Source organism: Stegostoma tigrinum, chromosome 30, assembly GCF_030684315.1.
Source record: "Stegostoma tigrinum isolate sSteTig4 chromosome 30, sSteTig4.hap1, whole genome shotgun sequence".
NCBI lineage: Eukaryota > Metazoa > Chordata > Chondrichthyes > Orectolobiformes > Stegostomatidae > Stegostoma > Stegostoma tigrinum.
This window is the reverse complement of record NC_081383.1, coordinates 9,002,021-9,021,836: the sequence shown is the minus strand read 5'-3', so window position 1 is coordinate 9,021,836 and position 19,816 is coordinate 9,002,021. Positions and strand designations below refer to the sequence as shown.

General features: G+C 41.4%; 1 protein-coding gene across 3 annotated transcripts; it reads left to right on the top strand.

Annotated features, from left to right (window-relative positions):
- Positions 1-440: 440 nt before the first annotated feature.
- hsd11b1la (hydroxysteroid (11-beta) dehydrogenase 1-like a) lies at positions 441-17,275 on the top strand. 3 transcript variants are annotated; one of them, XM_048560015.1, is made up of 8 exons: positions 441-590; positions 1,009-1,064; positions 5,347-5,475; positions 7,420-7,531; positions 8,129-8,220; positions 10,903-10,996; positions 15,426-15,591; positions 16,398-17,275. In XM_048560015.1, the coding sequence occupies exons 1-8, from the start codon at positions 503-505 to the stop codon at positions 16,597-16,599; spliced, it is 939 nt and encodes a 312-aa protein (XP_048415972.1). In that variant the 5' UTR covers positions 441-502; the 3' UTR covers positions 16,600-17,275. The 3 variants fall into 3 exon arrangements, with proteins under 3 accessions (XP_048415972.1, XP_059494482.1, XP_048415974.1); XM_059638499.1 differs by lacking the exon at positions 1,009-1,064 and having other exon boundaries at positions 5,345-5,475; XM_048560017.1 differs by lacking the exons at positions 441-590; positions 1,009-1,064 and adding an exon at positions 1,567-1,634.
- Positions 17,276-19,816: the final 2,541 nt, after the last annotated feature.

Genomic DNA, 19,816 nt, shown 5'->3' with positions numbered 1-19,816 from the left:
ACACGCTTTCCTTAATTGGGCAGAGCATTGAGTATAGGAGTTCGGACCTCATTTTGCAGTTGTACCAGACATTCGTGAGACTACTTTTGGAAGTGGTCTCACCAATGATTGACTAATGCTATTATTGCTGAACTGTTAATCCAGAGACCCAGGTAATGTTCTGGGAATCTGGGTACAGACTCTGTCAGAGCAAATAGTGGAAGTTGAATTTAGTAAAGTTTAGAATTAGAAGCCAGAAGTTAAGGGGTGGTTATAAAATATTGCAGTGACTACAAACCCTGATCCAGTGTCCCTTCATCAACATTCGACCACTTTGTTTCATGGAATAAATAACTTTAATCTTGCAATGCTGCAATTCAATCTAAAGTGAGCAGTAAAACTTTACGCACTTCTCAGAGATAGCCAATAAATACTAGTATTGCCAACAGCACTCACGATAACTAACGTGTCAATAAAACCTCTCATTCACCATGCTTTGCCGTTGGAATTTGGATACTCAGAAATGGCAGGCTTTAAAAGCTTTTTCATTCTCATTTTAACGGTTTCTGCAGGGCTTTTGGCAATATTGTGGAGAGACAATTTTGATTTTGGTAAGGAATTTTAAGGTTTTTGATGCAATTTATTCTGCAATCTTTAGGGTAAATTTGAGCTTTCCCAACTTTAATTGATCCAACATTGCTGAATATGCTGCAGCTGCCTATCTCCTAATCTCTGCAATTCCCTCCCTACACCTCTCCTCCTCTTACTGTGCTTTCCACTTTAGGACTCTTCTTAAAATGTAGCCCCTTGATTGAGCTTTTGGTCATCTGACTTAACATATTCTTGTATTCTCAGTATCAAATCTTATTTCATTACACTCCTGTGAAGCACCCTCAAAGTTTTTATTACCTTAAAAGTGCTGTGTACAAGTTGTTGTTGCTTTATTAGCTGTTTCTGTGTCATGTATTTGAGTGTGAATCATGTATTTGAGTGTGTGTTAAATTCACCTTTTTATTGTATTCCATGAAGAACACAAAAAATACACCCAGCAGGTGCTTTTAAAATCCAGACTCTTGACTAAGAAGGTGAGTGACACAGAGTTTGAGTTAGAGGGGCACAAAGTCCAGAATTTGGTGTGTGTGAGAGAGTGAAATAGAGAGAGAGAGAGACAGTCTTTAAGTGAGATGAGAGAAAGACAGCATCTCTGAGAAAAGAAAGCCTGAATGTATGAGTATGAGAAAGAGAGGCACAGCCTGTAAGCGGGATAGAGACAGTGTGTATGAGAGAGAGAGAGAAGGAGGGAGAGAGCGAAGGGCATGTTGTGTAAGGTTGCAGTTCTCTGAAAGTGTTAGTACTGAGGTGAGACCTAAACACACCCCTCAAGTGAGAGAGTAGATGGGTCTGAGAGAGTGAGGCAGAGAGTGTTTGTCAGTGAGAGAAGAGGTGGAGTGTTATGTGAAGAAGTGAAAGAGAAGGGGCCTGTGTGTGAAAATAACAGGGGAGGTGTGTGAATGAGGCACTGCGAAAACAGGGAGTGTGTGAGAAGGGGAGGGAGAGACTAAATGAGAACCTGGGACTGGGGATGAGCAGTGAACTCAACACGTCCTCTGAAACCTAACTATGCACTAAGCTGCATGAGGAGGAAAATCCAGTCAGTAAGGCCTTTTTCTCTCTCACTTTTGCATGAGTTTTGCCCAGGTCAGTTTGGAGGGTACAACACCAGATGTAATTGCACACTGATGTTTGTTAAAGCTAACACCTAAACTTAGCTCCTCTCATCTTCCCTTTCCCTGGTGATGAGGGGTTGCACTCAAGTTTATTTCTCACTGACACTTAAACAAAACAGCAACAAAAAGTTTTATCTGTTTTCTCTGCTACTTGACATTTTGAGAGGCAATTTTTTTTATTACTAATTGCTCATTTTTTAAGGTTATCAACTGATTTCTTTGGCATTTATTTTGCTCAAACTTGATGTTCACTTTCTTCATCCAAGCCATTTGATATATTGTAAACATAAAAACGTTTCTTCTTAAATCTGTGCACATTATTTCACCATTTACACATATCAGCCCTAGGGCTATCATTATCAAATTTGTGCTCTATGACTAGTTCAACAATCTACCGTTGTCACATCGGGGTGCTATTTTGACACAGTTTAATTGAGAATTCCAAGTGGTTATACAATGTGGGGCTCTGGATACAGATGCTTGATTTTATTTGGGATTAAGTACTTGGATGAATGTTGGGTTTTATGAGGGATTAGTAATCGATGAACGGGCTTTGATCAATGAACCATTTTTTAAAAATTGTTAAGTAATCAGTGGACACTTAGAATTTGATGTTATTCCTTCTCAACCTGAGTCCTGAGATGTGTCTCTGATGGATATGGTGTGAGTTAGCATGGAATGTGAAAGGACAAAAGGTGGTGGTTAGGGCTGTGGGTTGATGCTAGTAGATGCAAAATTGGCATGGGGTCTATAAGGGACCAGGAGAGTATGTTGGTAACCATATGTTGACCCCGGGGGTATAAGGGAATATGGGAGGATTTAAGCTGGCATGCACTGACCTGGATGAGGTATGAGGAGTGATTAGTGAGGAGTGAGAGTTGGAAGGCTGTCCTTTGCTTTCTTGGTCTCTCTTTCAACATGGGATGAAGCTCTAGAGCCAGCCTTTGAGACAATGTGCCTCAGCATCTGGTAGCCCTCTGTCTATCTCCAAACCCTTTTGGGATTGTCAGGCCCTGCTCCCATTAGTAACCCTCGCCCTGTAGGCTGAACCAAAGCTCCACCATCCAGGGCACTCCCTCCCACTTTAGGCTTATGGAGCTGAGGCTTATCCCAACTCTCTGTTCATAACGTAGGGGGTGAGAGGAGTGAACATCATGTCTGAGGGTCAGATGTGTGGCCTTTGGGGTGCTGGGGTGGTGGGTGGGAGGCATTGGAAGTAGCGGCAGGATGACACTGGTCCATTCCAGCCCTGCAAAACAGTTTGGTAATGAATTGGTAACTGATTTTACACTGTATCGGTTTTTAGTTTCCATTCACTTGAGAAGTATTGCCTAGAATTTTGTTTCACAACAAGTGAAACATCAACAGTAGGAAAGCAATCTCAAAAAATGCGGAGTCCACCCTATTATTCTGTGAACTTCACTTGGCAGTGGATCGGTTCTAGTGAAAAATTGGCTGTGGTTTCTACAAGATTGTTTCCTATTGGTGATAATGAACCAATGTCTGCTTTCTGTCCATTGGAATTTGAATTGAAAGCAAAAAAAAACTCAGGGCCTTTCTCAACTCTGATTTTATTCACTTCAATCCTGAAACCCCTAATACTCTTAGCCAACAAAAGTGATTCGACTTGGTTTTTAAAGTTTTCAATTAATGTTCACCCTCAGTAATATTTTGAGTGAGAGTTTGATTTCCACCACTGTTTCCATTGAAAAAGTTCACCAATGAAAAGCCTCACTCTAATTTTAGAAGTTCTTTCCCTGGTTCTAGCTTCCCCACTGATTTAGTGGAAACAGTCCATTTTCATCTCTCCTAAAGTCTTTTGAGTGTTTTTAACAATTTTAACAATTTAACCTCAAAGAAATACAAATTGTATCCACACATTCTATTCTCAATTTATCAATAAAGCTGGACTCTATATTACATTATTTTGATAAATTGAAAATAACAGTGTGAAAACAACTAATTCTTTTTCTCGATAATAAAATGTGAGGCTGGATGAACACAGCAGGCCAAGCAGCATCTCAGGAGCACAAAAGCTGACGTTTCGGGCCTAGACCCTTCATCAGAGGAGCATCTGCAGTTCCCATTATCTCTAATTCTTTTTCTCTGTTCATTTTGTGGGATGTGGGCATTGCTGGCTGGGTCCAGCATTTTTTGCCTATCCCTAGTTGCCCTTGAGAAGGTAGTAGTGAGCTGCCTTCTTGAACTGCTGCAGTCCACCAGTTATAGGTTGACCCGCAATGCCATTAGGGAAGAAATTCCAGAATTTTGACCCAGCGACTATGAAGGGACTAATGAGGCCAATTTCTTGTTAACTCTATTACAAAGCTTTATAAAGAGCTGGTTTCTCTTTAGTTTGTGTGATGAATGTATTTCTTTATTTTTGCTATGACCTTTCCTTCCTGTCAGATGCCAATCCTGTTCCATCTTGTGAATCCAACAACCGCAAGCTTTTTTTGAATCTGTTTTTTTTAAATGTCAGCCTCGTGATTTAACTATACAAAACAGACGATTTCCTCTGCTGAATTCAGTATTTTTCTTTAATATTCTACTATTTATTCAAACTAGGGGCAAGGACAGAAATCACAGACCCTGGGGCTGCTTCAGGCTGTGTAGTTCCCATAATCCTCCAAACTCTAGCAAAGTGTGACCCTGTAAAAGCTGGGCCCCAGTTGTTGGGAATTGATGTATCGCCCACAATGTCCTGTTCTGCTCCAAATACCTAATTTAGGAAAGACTTCAGTTTATATTGTGTACACATCACTGCAGGACGCAAAGCATTGTATAGTCAGTGCAGAAAGACCGACCTTCCTGGCCAAGCTTTTAGTTGTGTGCTCTATTAGCAAGGTGTCAGATTTTATTTCATTATGCTCTTGTGAGGTGGCTTAGGATGTTTGCTATACAAATGCAACTTACTGGTGCAGTGAAGGAAACATGGCAGTCAATTGATGCATAGCATAGCATGCTATAACTGATTGGATGGTGAGAATGTAGAATAGCTACCACAGGGACTGGTAGGTGTGTTTTAACAATCCTGTTCAGATATATTATGATATATGCATGGGGTAGGTGGGATAAAAACCTGGACCTTATGACCAAGATCTGGGAACACTACTACTATACCATAAGAGTCCTTCCACAGGGAGTGATAAGTTGGGATAAATTGTATTGATGGATTAAAGCAGAGGCAAGAGAAGAACACATGAGAGAAGGGTGTATGCTCATAGAGGTAGAGGAGGAGAGATCAGAGAGGCTTGAGTGAAGCACAAAAACAGATATGAACCTGTTCGGGTAAAAGGCCTGTTTAAGTGCTGTGTGTTTTAAGTGAGTCTGTGTAAATCAGTGGAGTGAGGGAGGAATTTGCAAGACGGCAGAAAACAGTCAATTATCAGTGGAGTTTGTGCACAGGATGTCAAAAGTACATTTGGATCTATTTAGGCCATTCCTTGTTATCTTCACTTTCTAATCACTACAATTACAACACAGATTGTGCTCACACTTGTACTACTGACTTTATACTCTAATCCAAAGTTATGGCAGCAAACATGCAACCTTGTCATTTGCTCGAATAAAGTCTTTAATAAAAATAGTCCTATGTGATTTGTGACATTCTCATAATTTTGTTTATTTTTGAACAGAGTTACTCACTGGTTCCCGTGTCCTACTGACTGGTGCAAGTAGAGGAATAGGGGAACAGATGGCATATCATTATGCCAGATTTGGTGCTGAACTTGTAATAACTGCACGCAATGAAACTCGTCTAAAACAAGTAAGGAAAGTTGCAGGGTTGAAGCCAAAGAAAATAGAACTGAAAAGAGATGTCATGCTAAGTTTCCAATTCACTATAGGAGCAGGCTATTGAGTCCATCTTAGATCATGGTTGATCGTCCACTTTGACACCATTTTTCTGCAACTGTATCTCTTAATGTCATTAGTATCAAGAAATCTGTCGATTTTAGTCTTGAATGTGCTTAATAATTGAATTTCCACAGATCTCTGGGATAGTGAGATTAAAGTATATGTGATCGTTCCTTTTCTGTCCTGAAGCATGCTCTTTAGTCCTGGTATATATTCTGATTTGATTTGATTTTGTTTGATTTATTGCAGTCACATGTACCTAAGTACAGTGAAAAGCTTTGTTTTGTGAGCAGCACGGGCAGATCATAGCAAACAGGGACATACAGATCATTGGGCACTTCGACAGAGTGAGGCATACAGGTTACAGCTACACAGGAGGTGTACAAAGCAAGATCAACAATTATTTGAAGTTAGAGAGGTCCATTGAACAGTCTAATAATATCAGGGAAGCAGCTGTTCTTGAATCTTTTGGTGTATGTGTTCAAGCTTTTGTATCTTCTGCCTGATGGAATAAATCTCACATCTTTTACTGTCAATGTCATATTGTCGGTGACATATCAGCAATGTGTCTATTAACCTTTGGTGATAAACAACCTCTTGCTATTTAAGAAATACTTTGTCTTTCTGTTTTCTATCAAAGTGTATAACTTCTCGTACATCCATATTGTATTCTATCTGCCATGTTCTTGCTTATTACTTAGCCTGTCCAAGACCCCTTGAAGCCCCAGTGCATCCTCCTCAAATTACATTCCCACCAGGTTTTGTAACATGAGCAAATTTGGAAACATTGCATTTGCTCCCCACATCCAGATAATTGTTGTAGATTGGGGTCACAGCTGTGGTTTCAGCACTGATCCTTGCTGTATCTCACCAGTAACAGCTTCCCACTGAGAATGACCAGTTTATCCCCAGTCTGTTATCTATTAACCAATTCTCAATCCAAAACAATATATTACTCCAACACAATGTGCTTGAATTTTGTTTACCTGCCTCTTGTGTGGGACCTTGGCAAAATATTTCTGAAAACCCACATACTTGGTATCCTCTTGTTCTCCAATATCTGTGCTACAAATAACATGCTCAAAAATCCCATTTTTCAAAGATAATTTCCTTTCTTAAATTGATGCTCCCAATCATATCACTATTTTCTGAGAATCTAATTTTCATACCCTTTATAACTGTTTCTAACATTTTACTCTACTATTAACATCAAGCTAACAGATGTTTAATGCTCTATTTTCAGCCCCTTCTTTGATACTGGGGTTACATTTGCTATTTTCTAATATGAAATACTTTCCAGAATCTGTAGCATCTTTAAAAGTAGCCACCAATGCTTTCACTATCTCTGCAGGCACCTCCTTCAATTCTCTGGATGTAACTTCTGTAACTGGAGAGGGTTCAGAAGAGATTTACCTGGATGTTGCTGGGAACAGAAGGCTTCAGTTATAAGGAAAGGCTGGATAGGCTGGGACTTTTTTCACTGGAACATAACAGGTAGAGAGGCAACCTTATAGAAATGTATAAAATAATGAGGGGTAGAGTTAGAGTTAAAAGTACTTGCCTTTTCCTTAGGATGGGGGATTTCAAGACAAGGGGACACATTTTTAAGGTATGAGGAGAAAACGTCATGAGGGCAAATTACAATGAATAAAATACATTCGGGTAAGTACATGAATAGAAAAGGTTTGGCGGGATATGGGCCAAGCACAGGCAGGTGGGACTAGTTTAGTTTGGGAACATGGTTGGCATGGACTGGTTGGACCGAAGGGTCTGTTTCCATGCTGTATGACCCTGAGCTTCTTATGTTTTGGACATGAACTAACCAGTTCTTCAGTTTATGCTGTTATTTCAAAAGGTTGCGGAGAAATGTCTGGAACTAGGTGCAAAGAAAGTCTATTCCTATCCTGTGGATATGTCACTTCCAATGAACCCAGAGCTGGTGGTGCAGTTTGCGCTGGAGAAGCTGGGTAAATGTTTCACTCTTCAAATCGGAGTTAGGATCTGGGGTTGGGAGTGTTGTTGGGAGTGGGTGAGGGGAAGCAGCCAAGACAAGACCTTATTTTAACTGGCAAGTTGCTACAGTCTGTAATCTGCTGCCAATGGAAGTAGATTCAATACTGACTTTCGAACGGGAAATACTTTGGAGAGGAGAGAATGGTGGGTGGGGAAAAGACAGTCAGCGTTGGGGAGTGATTGGGTATAATTGGATGCCTCTTCCAGAGAACCAGGATGATGGGTTGGTGGCATCCTCTTGTGCTATATGAATGACTATGTATTTCATCTTTTTACACCAGCAGTGAAATATTCAATTAATAACAATGAATATTTTAAAACAGATGTCTACGTATTAACTGTAGGATCTGAAGTGTGCAAACTGTGAATTGCACCAGGGTCGATCAAATATTTGAAGGTAGAATTTATTATCAATTTAAAGTAATGTGGAAGATGTTACAATGCCCCTTGAGTTCAGCAATGGATGAGAAAGCATGTGGAACTGTGTTTTAGAAGTTAAATCAATGGGACAAAAGCGGAATGTTATTTCCTTTGCTTCATATTTCTCTCAGGTTCTTTGGATTATTTAGTCTTGAATCACATTGGGTATGATCCCTTCCAGATGTGGAATGGAAATGCTGAGAATGTCAGTTGGCTGATGCAAGTGAGTTTTTCGTTCAGATGGAAATAACGAATTTTTAAAAAATTTCTTTAAATATGCTTTGGCTGAAGTGCAAAAAGCAACTGGTTGGCTGTTTGCGTCTCTGTTTTAAATTGGCATTGCCTGTTTTTTTTCAGACAGTGATCCCCAGTTCTAGATTCACCCATAAGAGGAAGTATCTTCTCCAACTTTGCCCTGTTTCAATCAAGTTGCCTCGTCCTCTTCTAAAGCTCAGCCTAGACTGACTAACTTTTCCTCATGAGACAACCCACCCATTCCAGGCTTTAGTGTAGTAAACCTCCTCTGACCTGCCTCCAGCACATTTATATCCATCATTAAATAAGGTGACCATCATTGTGCACAGTACTCCAGATGTGGTCACACCAGTGCTCTGTGTAAACAAATCATAATCTTCCTACTTTTGTATTCAATTCCACATGTGATAAATGATAACATTCTATTAACTTCTCACATCTTTGCTGTTCTACAAACTGGCCGTTTACAGTTCACGATGAAGGGCACACAGATACCTCTGCAGCTCAGAGCTGAGTACTCTCACAAATTTTAGATAATATACTTCTACTTTATTCCTCCTGCCACAATGGACCATTACACATGTTTTCTCGTTATACTCCATTTGCCACATCTTTGCCCACTCATTTAACTTATCAATATCCTCGTGTACCCTCCTTATGTTCTCATCACCACTTACTTTTCTGTCTTTGTGTCATCAGTAGATTTGGCAGCCACACCTTCTTACCTTTGTCTAAGTTATACAAATAAATTGTAAACAGCGGAGGTCCTAACACTGACCTGTGTGGCACATCATTCATTGCATCTCATCGACCTGAAAAAAATCTATTTATACTTACTGATGTAACAAGGTGTAGAGCTGGATGAACACAGCAGGCCAAGCAGCATCAGAGGAGCAGGAACGTTGATGTTTCAGGCCTACAACCTTCTGAAGAAGTATCGAGGCCTGAAATGTCAGCTTTCCTGCTCCTCTGATGCTGCTTGGCCTGCTGTGTTCATCCAGCTCTACACCTTGTTATCTCAGATTCTCCAGCATCTGCAGTTCCTACTATCTCCGTAACTATTTACGCCTACCCTCTGCTTTCTGTCAGCTAGCCACTCTTCACTGTTAATATTCTATACCCTGCACCATGAGCCTTTATCTTCTGTAATAACATTTGATGTGGCACCTTATCAAATGACTTCTGGAAATCTAAATACAGTAAATCCACCAGTTCAATTTTTTTAATCACAGCACATATTACCTTCTCAATGAACTCAAATTCAAATAACTGATCTCCCTTTCACAAAACCATGGGGACATTTTCTGATTACCTTGAACTTATCCATGTGCCTCATTATGAATTCTTTAGTAATTACTTCTAACATTTTTCTCCTCGGACAGATTTTAAGCCAACCAACCTATTGTTTCCAGCTTTCTGTCTCCCTCCCCTTTTTGAATAAAGGAGCCATATTATTGTCTTCCAATCTTACGCGACTGCCCTTGAATTAAGGAAGTTTTGAAAAATTCTAACCATTTATAGTGTATTGTTTGGAATGTACATTTCCAGAATAGGACACTGTAAAGCTGCCACAAATCTTCAGGTTTTTATACGCATCATGTTAAGCATTGAGTACCTTACCCAGAGTTAGTTCTTACCAAGTATTGAGAAGTAGTCCTCCTTTCCCCGCGGCCTACACAGGCATTGTCTGTATTTTTCACCCAAGTATTGAGAAGTAGTCCTCCTTTCCCCACGGCCTACACAGGCATTGTCTGTATTTTTCACCCAAGTATTGAGAAGTAGTCCTCCTTTCCCCACGGCCTACACAGGCATTGTCTGTATTTTTCACCCAAGGCCCACATTGTATTTGCTGACTGTATGATCCTTCTCTCGGTCTGTCATGGCCTTGCCTCCCTGTATCTTTCCCTTTCTTGTCCTGCCTCTGTACATCTCGTGGTTTCCGTTTAATTTTACCATTGCTGACAATATTTCTGACTGAAAAGCTAACTCTTAAACTGGTTCAACCAGTTGGGCCCACTGACCACGAGAGAATAAATTTTCGAAAAATGATGGTGTTCATGCGATAAAGGGCTCTTAAAAAATTTCAATGAACTTTTTTTTAATGAAGAAACCCATAGGACAGGAGAATGATGTAAGCATTTTTCCAGCAAAAGCATTAGTTTTGTGGCTGCTCAAATAACTGCACAAGGACTTTTGTCCCATCAACACAGTATACTCCATTTACCACATCTGCACTAGTGCTCAGTACACTGACTATGGCCAGCCAGCTTGGAGTCAGTCCTCAGCCAAGGAGATTCTAATCTCCTGGTTATATTAGTCAGTCAAGGCTTTCCTGATTGGCGCAGTTTAACAACCGCAATCAAGGATCTTGCAGTCAACAAGGTCCACCTGGTTCCAATTACTATCGCTGCTTCATTCCTGATTTTTATTGTTTCAAATTCATAACCTGGTAGAATTTGAATTCATTCCCCCAAAGCGTTAACCTGGCCCACTGGATTACTGGCACACTGTGGCCATACCTCCCAGTTCATGGTTAATGGCACACTATTTTTTGCGGAGTCGTTGTGGACCATGCAGAACCTTATGTTTCCAGCAGTGTATTGAACAAACTTCCCTTTGATCACATTTTTTTTCTTCTTAAATGTTTCAGGTGAACTTCCTGAGTTATGTCCGGCTGACAGCTGCTGCATTCCCCACTTTAATCAAAAACAATGGGTCCATTGTTGTCATCTCTTCTCTTTGTGGTAAGGGTTTGGCTGGAATTCTGTTCCCATTGCTGCCTATTTTACTTTTAAGAATATAGGAACAAGTGTAATCCATTCCGTCCCCTGAGCTTCCCCTGCCATTCAGTAAAATTATGGCTGAGCTGTGGCCTAACTCCATCTGCCTGTCTCGGGCCCTGAGACCTTTGTTTACAGGATGTTGGTGAAGTCACTTTTGTGGTTGTATGTACAGTTCTGGTCACGCTTCTATGGGAAGGATTTAATAAAATTTAAGAGCGTTTACAAGGATGCCACTGGTGCTGGAGGATATGAGTATTTGGAACGGCTGGGACTTTGTTCATTGGAGCGTAGGAGGTTGAGGGGAGACCTCACAGAGGTTTATAAAATTATGAGGGGCTTCGATAAAGTCTTTTCCCCAGGATTGGGAATTTCAAAACTAAAGGGCATATTTTTAAGGGGAGTGGGTCAAGATTTAAAACGGACCTGGGGACAACCTTTTCACAGAGGGTGGTTCGCATGTGGAATGAACTGCCAGAGGAAGTGGTAGATACAGGCACAGGTACAACATTTAAAAGTCATTTGGACAGGTCCATGAATAGAAAAGGACTGGAAGGTTAGGGACCAAACTCAGTCAAATGGGACTAGTTTAGTTTGGGAAACTTGGCTGGCATAGACGAGTTGGACAGAAGGGCCTGTTTCCGTGCTGTATGACTATGACTCTACAATAAAAGTTTGTCTCAGATTCAAATTTAACGATTGAGTTCGCATAGACCACCATTTGAGGAATAGAGTTCCAAGCCTTCACTAAAAACTGAAAGAACTTTAGATTCTGTAAATCAGGAACAAAAACAAAGTTGCTGGAAAAGCCCAGCAGGTCTGGCAGCATCTGTGAAGGAAAAAATAGAGTTAATGTTTCTGGTCTGATGACTCTTCCTCTGAACTCAGAACGTTTTTTCCCTCACAGATGCTGCCAGACCTGCTGGGCTTTTCCAGCAACTCTGTTTTTGTTCCAAATCTTCACTACTCTTCCTGCTTATCTTTCTCAAATAGCCTGGCCCTAATTCTTAGACTGATTTTAGAATCTTCAACCTGTGGAAATCATTTTTCTTCATCAACCCTGTATTTCCCTGCTCATTGCCTGGAAACCTCAACTAGAATACCCCTTAACCTTCTAAATTCTAGAGAATAAAGGCCTAGTTTAACTGATCTCTCTGACCTAAACCATGAAGTCCAAGTATCATCCTTGTAAAACTGTGTTGAACTCCCGCCAGGGCCAAAATATCCTTCCTAAACTGTAGTGTTCAGATCTGCTCACAGTGCTCTAAAGGGGTTCTACAGTTAGCCTCACAGGGCTGGCTCCTTCCTCACCTGAAGTGATTTCGTTCTTACAGCGGCCTACACCATTGGGCTCTAGTCATTCAAAATGGTGGCCCACAGCAATGCCGCAGAAGACATGAGGGATGGGTAACAAATACTCATCTAGCCTAGGTAAAAAAATAAATGATTATTATTAGGTGCTGGATGAGGTCAGAAACCTGTGTTTTGTTTTGCTTATTCATGGGATATGGGCTTCATTGGCTAGGCCAACATTTATTGCCCATCCCTAATACCCATAGGGGAGGCAATCACATTGCAGTGAGTCTGGAGTTACATGGAGGCTACACTAGATATAAATAGCAGATTTCCTTCTTAAATTGGACCAATAAACCAGATAGGATTTTGCAACCAGCAATACAGTCATCATTAGTCTAGGGTTTTGTTTTATTTGAATTAAAATTTCACCATCTGCTGCAGTGCAATTTAAACCAATGACCTCAGAACGTTAGCCACGGTTCTGTGTTAGTAGTCCAGTGACTTTACCACTATGTTACTGCCTTCCCCCAGGATGCATTAGCTAATCTGAGGAAAGATGGACAATTACTCTAAAAGCTTCTGGCTTTGTAATAGGGAGGAATCCATTGACAAAGGGGTTCTATCCTTGATAACTGCTGGAAAACGTGTGGAAATGGATATAGGGAAAAAAATCAAGTTCCACCCCTGTACTACCGTAATCCACTGGCCAAACAACGAGCCGGTGTACCATCTGATACAATATGAGAATCTAATACGGGGTCAGGTTTATTGTGAGAAAAGAAAATGGAGAGCTGGCCTTTAAGACTATGAAAAGTTTTTGATAGAATGGAGACAGAGAGAACTTTCCCTATTCTCACAAAGAGTATAACTAGATGGCATAAGTAGTTAGCAAAAAAATCCAATATGAAATTCAAGCAAAGTTTTTTATCTACAGAGTAGTGAAGAAGGCAGAATTTGTCCTCACAGGAGTGATTGAACCTTGTACTATGAGCATATTGAAAGGGAAGCTGGACAAGTAATTGAGGGAGAGATGAATCAATGCATACACTGATAGATTCAGATTAGGTAAGATGAGAGGGGGCTCAAATAGAGCATAAACACCAGCAAGGACTAGTTGTGTTGAATGGTCTATTTCATCGAATACCTGTAATGTGGAAGCAGGCCATTCAGCCCATCAAGTCCACACCAACCCACTGAAGAGCGTCCCATCCACACCCAGCCCCCAACCCCATCGCAGAAACTCCACATTCCCCATGGCTAACCCACCTATCATGCCCATCCCTGGACACCATGGGCAATTTTCCATGGCCAATCCACCTTAACCTGCACAAGTTTGGATTGTGGGAGGAACCCGGAGGAAACCCATGCAGACACAGGGAGAATGTGCAAACTCCACACAGAGAGTCAGCTGTTACAAACTTGCATAGAAAAGTCATGAATTGGACAGTAGAAATCCAGAACGTGTTTGTAAAAATAGTAAGGGAGAAAGATTGTGTGGTCCCTTTAAGAGGTGAGGTGTTTTTTTTTCTGTGGCTTAGAGATTTTTTAAAATGTATGTCTTTGTGCAGCAGCTGGAAGCAGCCAGTACAGAGAGTATCTAAAATTGAAATATTTAGATTGAAAGACCCAGCAGCATTTTTTTGGCACGACAACAGTTTTCAAATTTAGCCAATCAATTTAAACCAAGCCCTTTCATACTGAAAACCTATCAGATTTAAATCTGATGCTAATGTTGTCAACATCGAATGAATCCAAAGTAAGAAAAATTGCTTTATCATGACAGGTATAAAGAAAGGGGCAGTTGGACAGAGATCCCAGTGTTAATTGCCAATCACCCAGGTTAAGAACGCTCAGCTCACTCTCTCTATCTTGACTCTGTATGTGGAGTCCGCACATTCTCCCCGTGTCTGAATAGGTTTCTTCCAGGTGCTCTAGAGAGAGAGAGAGAAATTGGCTCTCACAGTTATCTATGTATTAGAGAATGTACCATCTAACCTTAAAAGGTACCACAGCATTTCGAGGTAAAAGTCCTCACTGAAGCAAGTACAGAGAAAAACATCCCTGGCAGGAAAACCAGCAGAAGAAAGGTATTTGTGGCATTATGAAAAAGGCAGACAATTCCAGAAGACACAGTCTGTGTGAATTTGGAGAGATTAAGTTTTAATTTTTTTGTTGTCTTATTAATTGGGTTTATATCAGTGGGACTTTTGTATATTTGAACAGCACTCCAGTAGAATTTAAGCCAGTTAGGGAATAGTTAGTAGCCTGGGGGGAATTGTTCAGCTTGTTAGTAATTCAGTTAATTTGTTCATTGTGGACAGCTAGAAGTTTGTTTCCCAGAGTGGGGGAATCAATGACTAGGGGTCACGGTTTCAAGGTGAGAGGGGGAAACGTTTTAAGGGAGATATGTGTGGAAAGTTCTTTACACAGAGGGTGGTGGGTGCCAGGAACGCGTTGCCAGTAGAGGTGGTAGAGGTGGGCATGATAGCGTCATTTAAGATGTATCTAGACATTTACATGAATGGGCAGGGAGCAGAGGGCTAAAGAACCTTGGAAAATAGGCGGCAGGTTTAGATAGAGGATCTGGATCGGCGCAGGCTTGGAGGGCCGAAGGGCCTGTTCCTGTGCTGTAATTTTCTTTGTTCTTTGTTCGCTAGGGTGAAGTAAATGCATTGTTTCTTGCTATTTGTAAAGTGGATCAGGGATTTTCTTTCTTTTAACAGATTATAAGGGGAAAGTTGAGCTTCCTTTGGGTGTAGTTATGAGAAGGGAACCTCTACTCCCGTCATAACAGATTGGGATGTGTGCTTTGGTTTAACTATCAGAGGGATTTGACTATTTCCCCCTCCATAACATAGCCCAGGGTGGAATCGAACCTGCATCCCTGTTGCAGTAGGCAGTGGTGCTAACCACTGAACCACTGTGCCACCTTTTCTCTGCTACCTACCCTATGCAACCTTATACAAGCTAGATTGCCTTGTAAAGTTTACAACGCACAACTTTGCTAGAGAACAGAGGGCAGCTAGAACCATGGTGGCATAGATGACTTGAAAATTAAGAGGCGTAAGCAATTTACTGTTTAATTTCTCTCCAACAGGAAAGCTGGCCATTCCTTATGCAGCATCATATTCAGCTTCAAAATTTGCTCTGGATGGTTTCTTTACCTCCCTGCGTCATGAGCTCGCATTGCAGGGGAGAAACGTGTCAATCACACTGTGCATCCTTGGAATGATTGACACCGATTCAACTATGGAGAAAGTCAAGTAGGTGTGAGCAGGCCCGTGAAGCAAGGCAGTGTAGATTGCATGGCAAATGACCTGTCCCTGCTGGTGTTTAGGCTCATCCCAACCCACGAGCACACAGCGGGTAAGGTTGCCAGGCTGGTTATCCAAGAGCAAGGTTAAGGTGCTGGGGTTGTGTGTTTGAATCTCACCACGGTACCTGGTGGAATCGAACCTGGGTCACTGGAGCAGCACAGCAGCAGTGCTAACCACTGAGTCACCGTGCCAGCCTTTCTCTGTAACCGACCCTGGAATTGGAAGTGATGGGGATGATGCAACCATTATTGTCAAATCCATCTAGTTCACTGATGTTTCATGGGAAATAAAACCCACTCTATCCCAGTCTCGGCTACGGATGTGATTGACTCTGAACTGCCTGCACAAGCTATTCTGTTTGGTCAATTGGGAGACTGTATCAAATGCTGACTTTACCATAATAGATTAAGGACGTGCCTGTTTTGTCCCCTGTTATGTTTATCGCGTTTCTTTTACCATGATCTTAAGATGTTGGAGTAGAAGTGGGCCATTCAGCGCATGGAGTCTGCTCTGCCATTGATCACAATTGTGGCTAATCTGATAATCCTCAAATCCACATTGCTCCCTTTCCCCTATCACTCTTGATTCCCTTACTGATTAAAAATCTGTCTCTCTCAGCCTTCAGTCTGCGTTGTTCCCTTCGAGGTTTGATATTCTTGTAATTCTGTCTTGATGCCTGCAAAAACAAAAATCTTTGTTCATTTATCTAACAAGGCTGTTGATTTATCCTTGATCATTTGCTTCTCCTGTAGAACCATGAACATTAGAATGATGGTTTCGCCAGCTTCTGAATCTGCACTGGCTATCATCAAAGGAGGAGCCGTGAGAGCTCGGGAGATTTATTACCCATGGTGGATCGCTCTGACTGTGAGCGTCCGAGACTGGTTTCCTGAAATGAGGGACAAGGTGATCCGCAGTTCCTTTGCGGGGAAAAGCAAAGAAGATGGAGGCTAACCTCTCGCTGTGGTCTGTCACTGCAGAAACTCAACAAGGGTGAGACAGAACACAGAGACAGACCATTTCACCCAACCAGTTTATGGTGGTATTTACTCTCCATGCCCACAAATAGTACCAGCTAGCTTTTCAACAGTTTAAATTACTTCTCCCATTGTTTGAATCACAAAGGACACAACCATAGGATGTTTTGTTTAAGGTGCAGGGTCGTCATTAGAGCCTGGGATGTCATGACAGAGACTGAAATAGGATCTAAATTAATCCTTAAAGGCACATATCTTTAAAATAAACTATAGAAGAGTGCAGAGACAGATCTAAGAGAATGAGACTAATTATTCCTCTCAAAAACTGGTACGTGTGTGTGGGGCTATTGCTCTGGGTATCAAGTTAACATTATAATTGAATGCTTATGCCTACAGTTTATGGCCATATATTTAGCCATCAGCCTCGACTGGAGAATGGGGTGATTTGCAAGTTGCTTTGCCATGCATGTTCCCTGTCTTCCGTCATGTCACTGTGTACTTCGGTGTTCTTGTGCTGATTGCTGAATCACTGCAGGATGCGACAGAAGGCAAGAGAGCCCCTGAAAGTGACTTGGTTGAAACAGCAGTAGTAATGATGGATTATTGCCGAGGTCAGCAAACAAATGCAGCCAAAGTTGGTCATCATTATTCAAATGGGCTTTTCAGCAAGATTAAAAATGTGATCTCACTATGAAACATCATTGACTTCCGCATCTCTTGTTTCCTGGTTATTATCTTGACTAATTTTCAAAGGCTTTTGGAGACCCTGTGGCCTTTTCTTAGAATATAGAATCACTACAGTGTGGAAGCAAGCCATTCAGCCCACTGACTCCACACTGACCCTCTGAAGAGCACCCCACTCCCAGACCCTATCCCTATGACCCTTCATTTCCTGTGGCCAATTCACCTAACCCATGTATCCCTGGACACCGCAGGGCAGTTTAACATGGCTAGCACATTTATCCTGCGATATCCTTTAGACTGTGGGAAGAAAGCAGAGGACCTGGCAAGAAACCCACACAGACACCAGGAGAACGCACCAGTCGTTTGAGAGTGGAATTGAACCTGGGTCCCTGGGACTGTGAGGCAGCAGGGCTAAATACTGAACCACCCATCATCTTTACTTCCTGTTTCCCTTGTCTAAAGAAGGTCTATTTTAGGTAACATTTAGTGGTTCTATTCAATAGTAAATCACATAAAAACAAAATATATCCTGACAGTCCACCTCATAAAGGTAGTGAGTCATACAAATATATCAATTAGGCTAGCATTGGGCAGTACACCAGGGGCCTCACCTGCCTTAAAGTTGTACAGCATAGTATATGGTATGTAGTACAGTATAGAATATTTTACATCCATCAGACTGGCCACATTGGGCATTAATTTAGAGTCTCAGCCAAAAGATTACATCTTTGTCACTACAGCATTCCTTCAGTACTGACTCAACAGCAAGGAGGCTCTTGAAGTGCGATAGTAGTGTCCTACCTCTGAGCTTGCAGCTCTGAGTTCAAGTCCTATCTGTTTGCCAACATTTCTGAACAGGCTGATAGGAAAATGTGAGTTCTGACAAAGAGTCACTGGGATCAAAACATTAACCCTGCGTTCTCCCCAAGATCTGCTACTTTTCACTCACTAGCAATTTCTGTTTTAGTTTCAGTTCTCTAGCATTCAGCGTTTTTTGTTTTATTTATTTAGTTGGGAAATATCCTGATCCACCAACAGTACAGCATAACCTGAATACTGCCCTCTTGCTGTGCAGTAAAGTTAGGGTTCTTGTTGAAACAGATATCATGAAATTTATAAACAGCATGAACTACAGGGTAGTTCTCCTATAATGCGATAGCTGTGTTCTTGTGTCACCTCACACTATAGAAAATGACATTATAGGGAAATTGCTGTCGAAAATCGCAATACTGTACAGCAAAAAGCTTACGTTACCCAAACAGCGTCTACTATTCAACAATCATGTTACAGCCAAATTCACATTAACAAAGCAGACATTATTGCAGAACCACCTGTATGTACATTCCTAGCATATCGTAGACTTACACATGGTGTGGGTTCTGCACTGATTAATATTATTGTATGTTACGTTCAGGATTGAGTGGCCAACACTTTACACTGACTCCATTGCATTGAGAGTGTGACTGAAGGTGAAGTGGGTACCTTTATACTCTAACGTCACATATTATGATGTCATATAGCTGTCTGAAGGGAACATCACCTGTCTGGTATGCAATAAACATAATACTATTCTCTGACAGTGCAGTCCTCTCTCAGAATAACACTGTTGTGGCTCTTGCTCTGTACTGTATCTCCAACAGTGCAGAACATCTGTAATACTGCCCCTCTAAAAGTGAGGCCCTTCGTCTCTATTGTCCCCTGGAAGCTTAGTGCACTCTCAGATTTGCATCTTTGCAGTGCAGCACCCCCTCAGTGCTGCTGGATATATGCCTTTCCTTTGAGAGAGTTCAATATAGGACTCAATGTATACAATATTGTGTCTCTGCCTGGCAGTTCATCTGTTGAATGTTTGCAAGCTGATCACACACATCAGTTCATTTGCAATAATATTTGCTTCATAACTTATGATCTGTTTTAAATAAAATAACCTATGGAGTTAGCCAACCCCTGATGAACAATTGGTAATTTGATCACTAATATGCCACACTGCAGTGCCAATCTGGATAATGTGGTCACGTATCAGGTGTGCGGCTTGAACCTTAGCAAGGAGCTATTCTCTGAGGATCAGCTGAAACCAGTCAATAAACGCGGAGCCAATGAAGAGATAGTAAGAGCAGTCGCCAAATGTTTAACCAAAGAGGTGCATTGGTAGGATGAAGATTGCACATTCATCACCTTCAGAAAATGAGAGGAGCAAATGGGAAAGGGAATGAGAAAAAGGATCATCTTGCATTGAGAGCTGGTCTCTAAACTGAGCAACAGAGTTTCTTTGTTGCTGGTAATGGTTGTAGAGTTTTCACGTTCCATGTGTGCGACAGATGTGGAGATGTTTTCTCCTCTGTGCCAGGTTGTTGTAGTTATGAATCTCTGCCAATAAGGGGCGATGCTGTTCCTTGTGAAGCATTGATCTGCCAGTGCAAAAATAATCCTGCAGAGCCACCCAGTGACTAGTGGGAGAACTGCGTACAAGTTCTCAAAACCGAAGTTCCACATCACGCACGTTCTTCTCC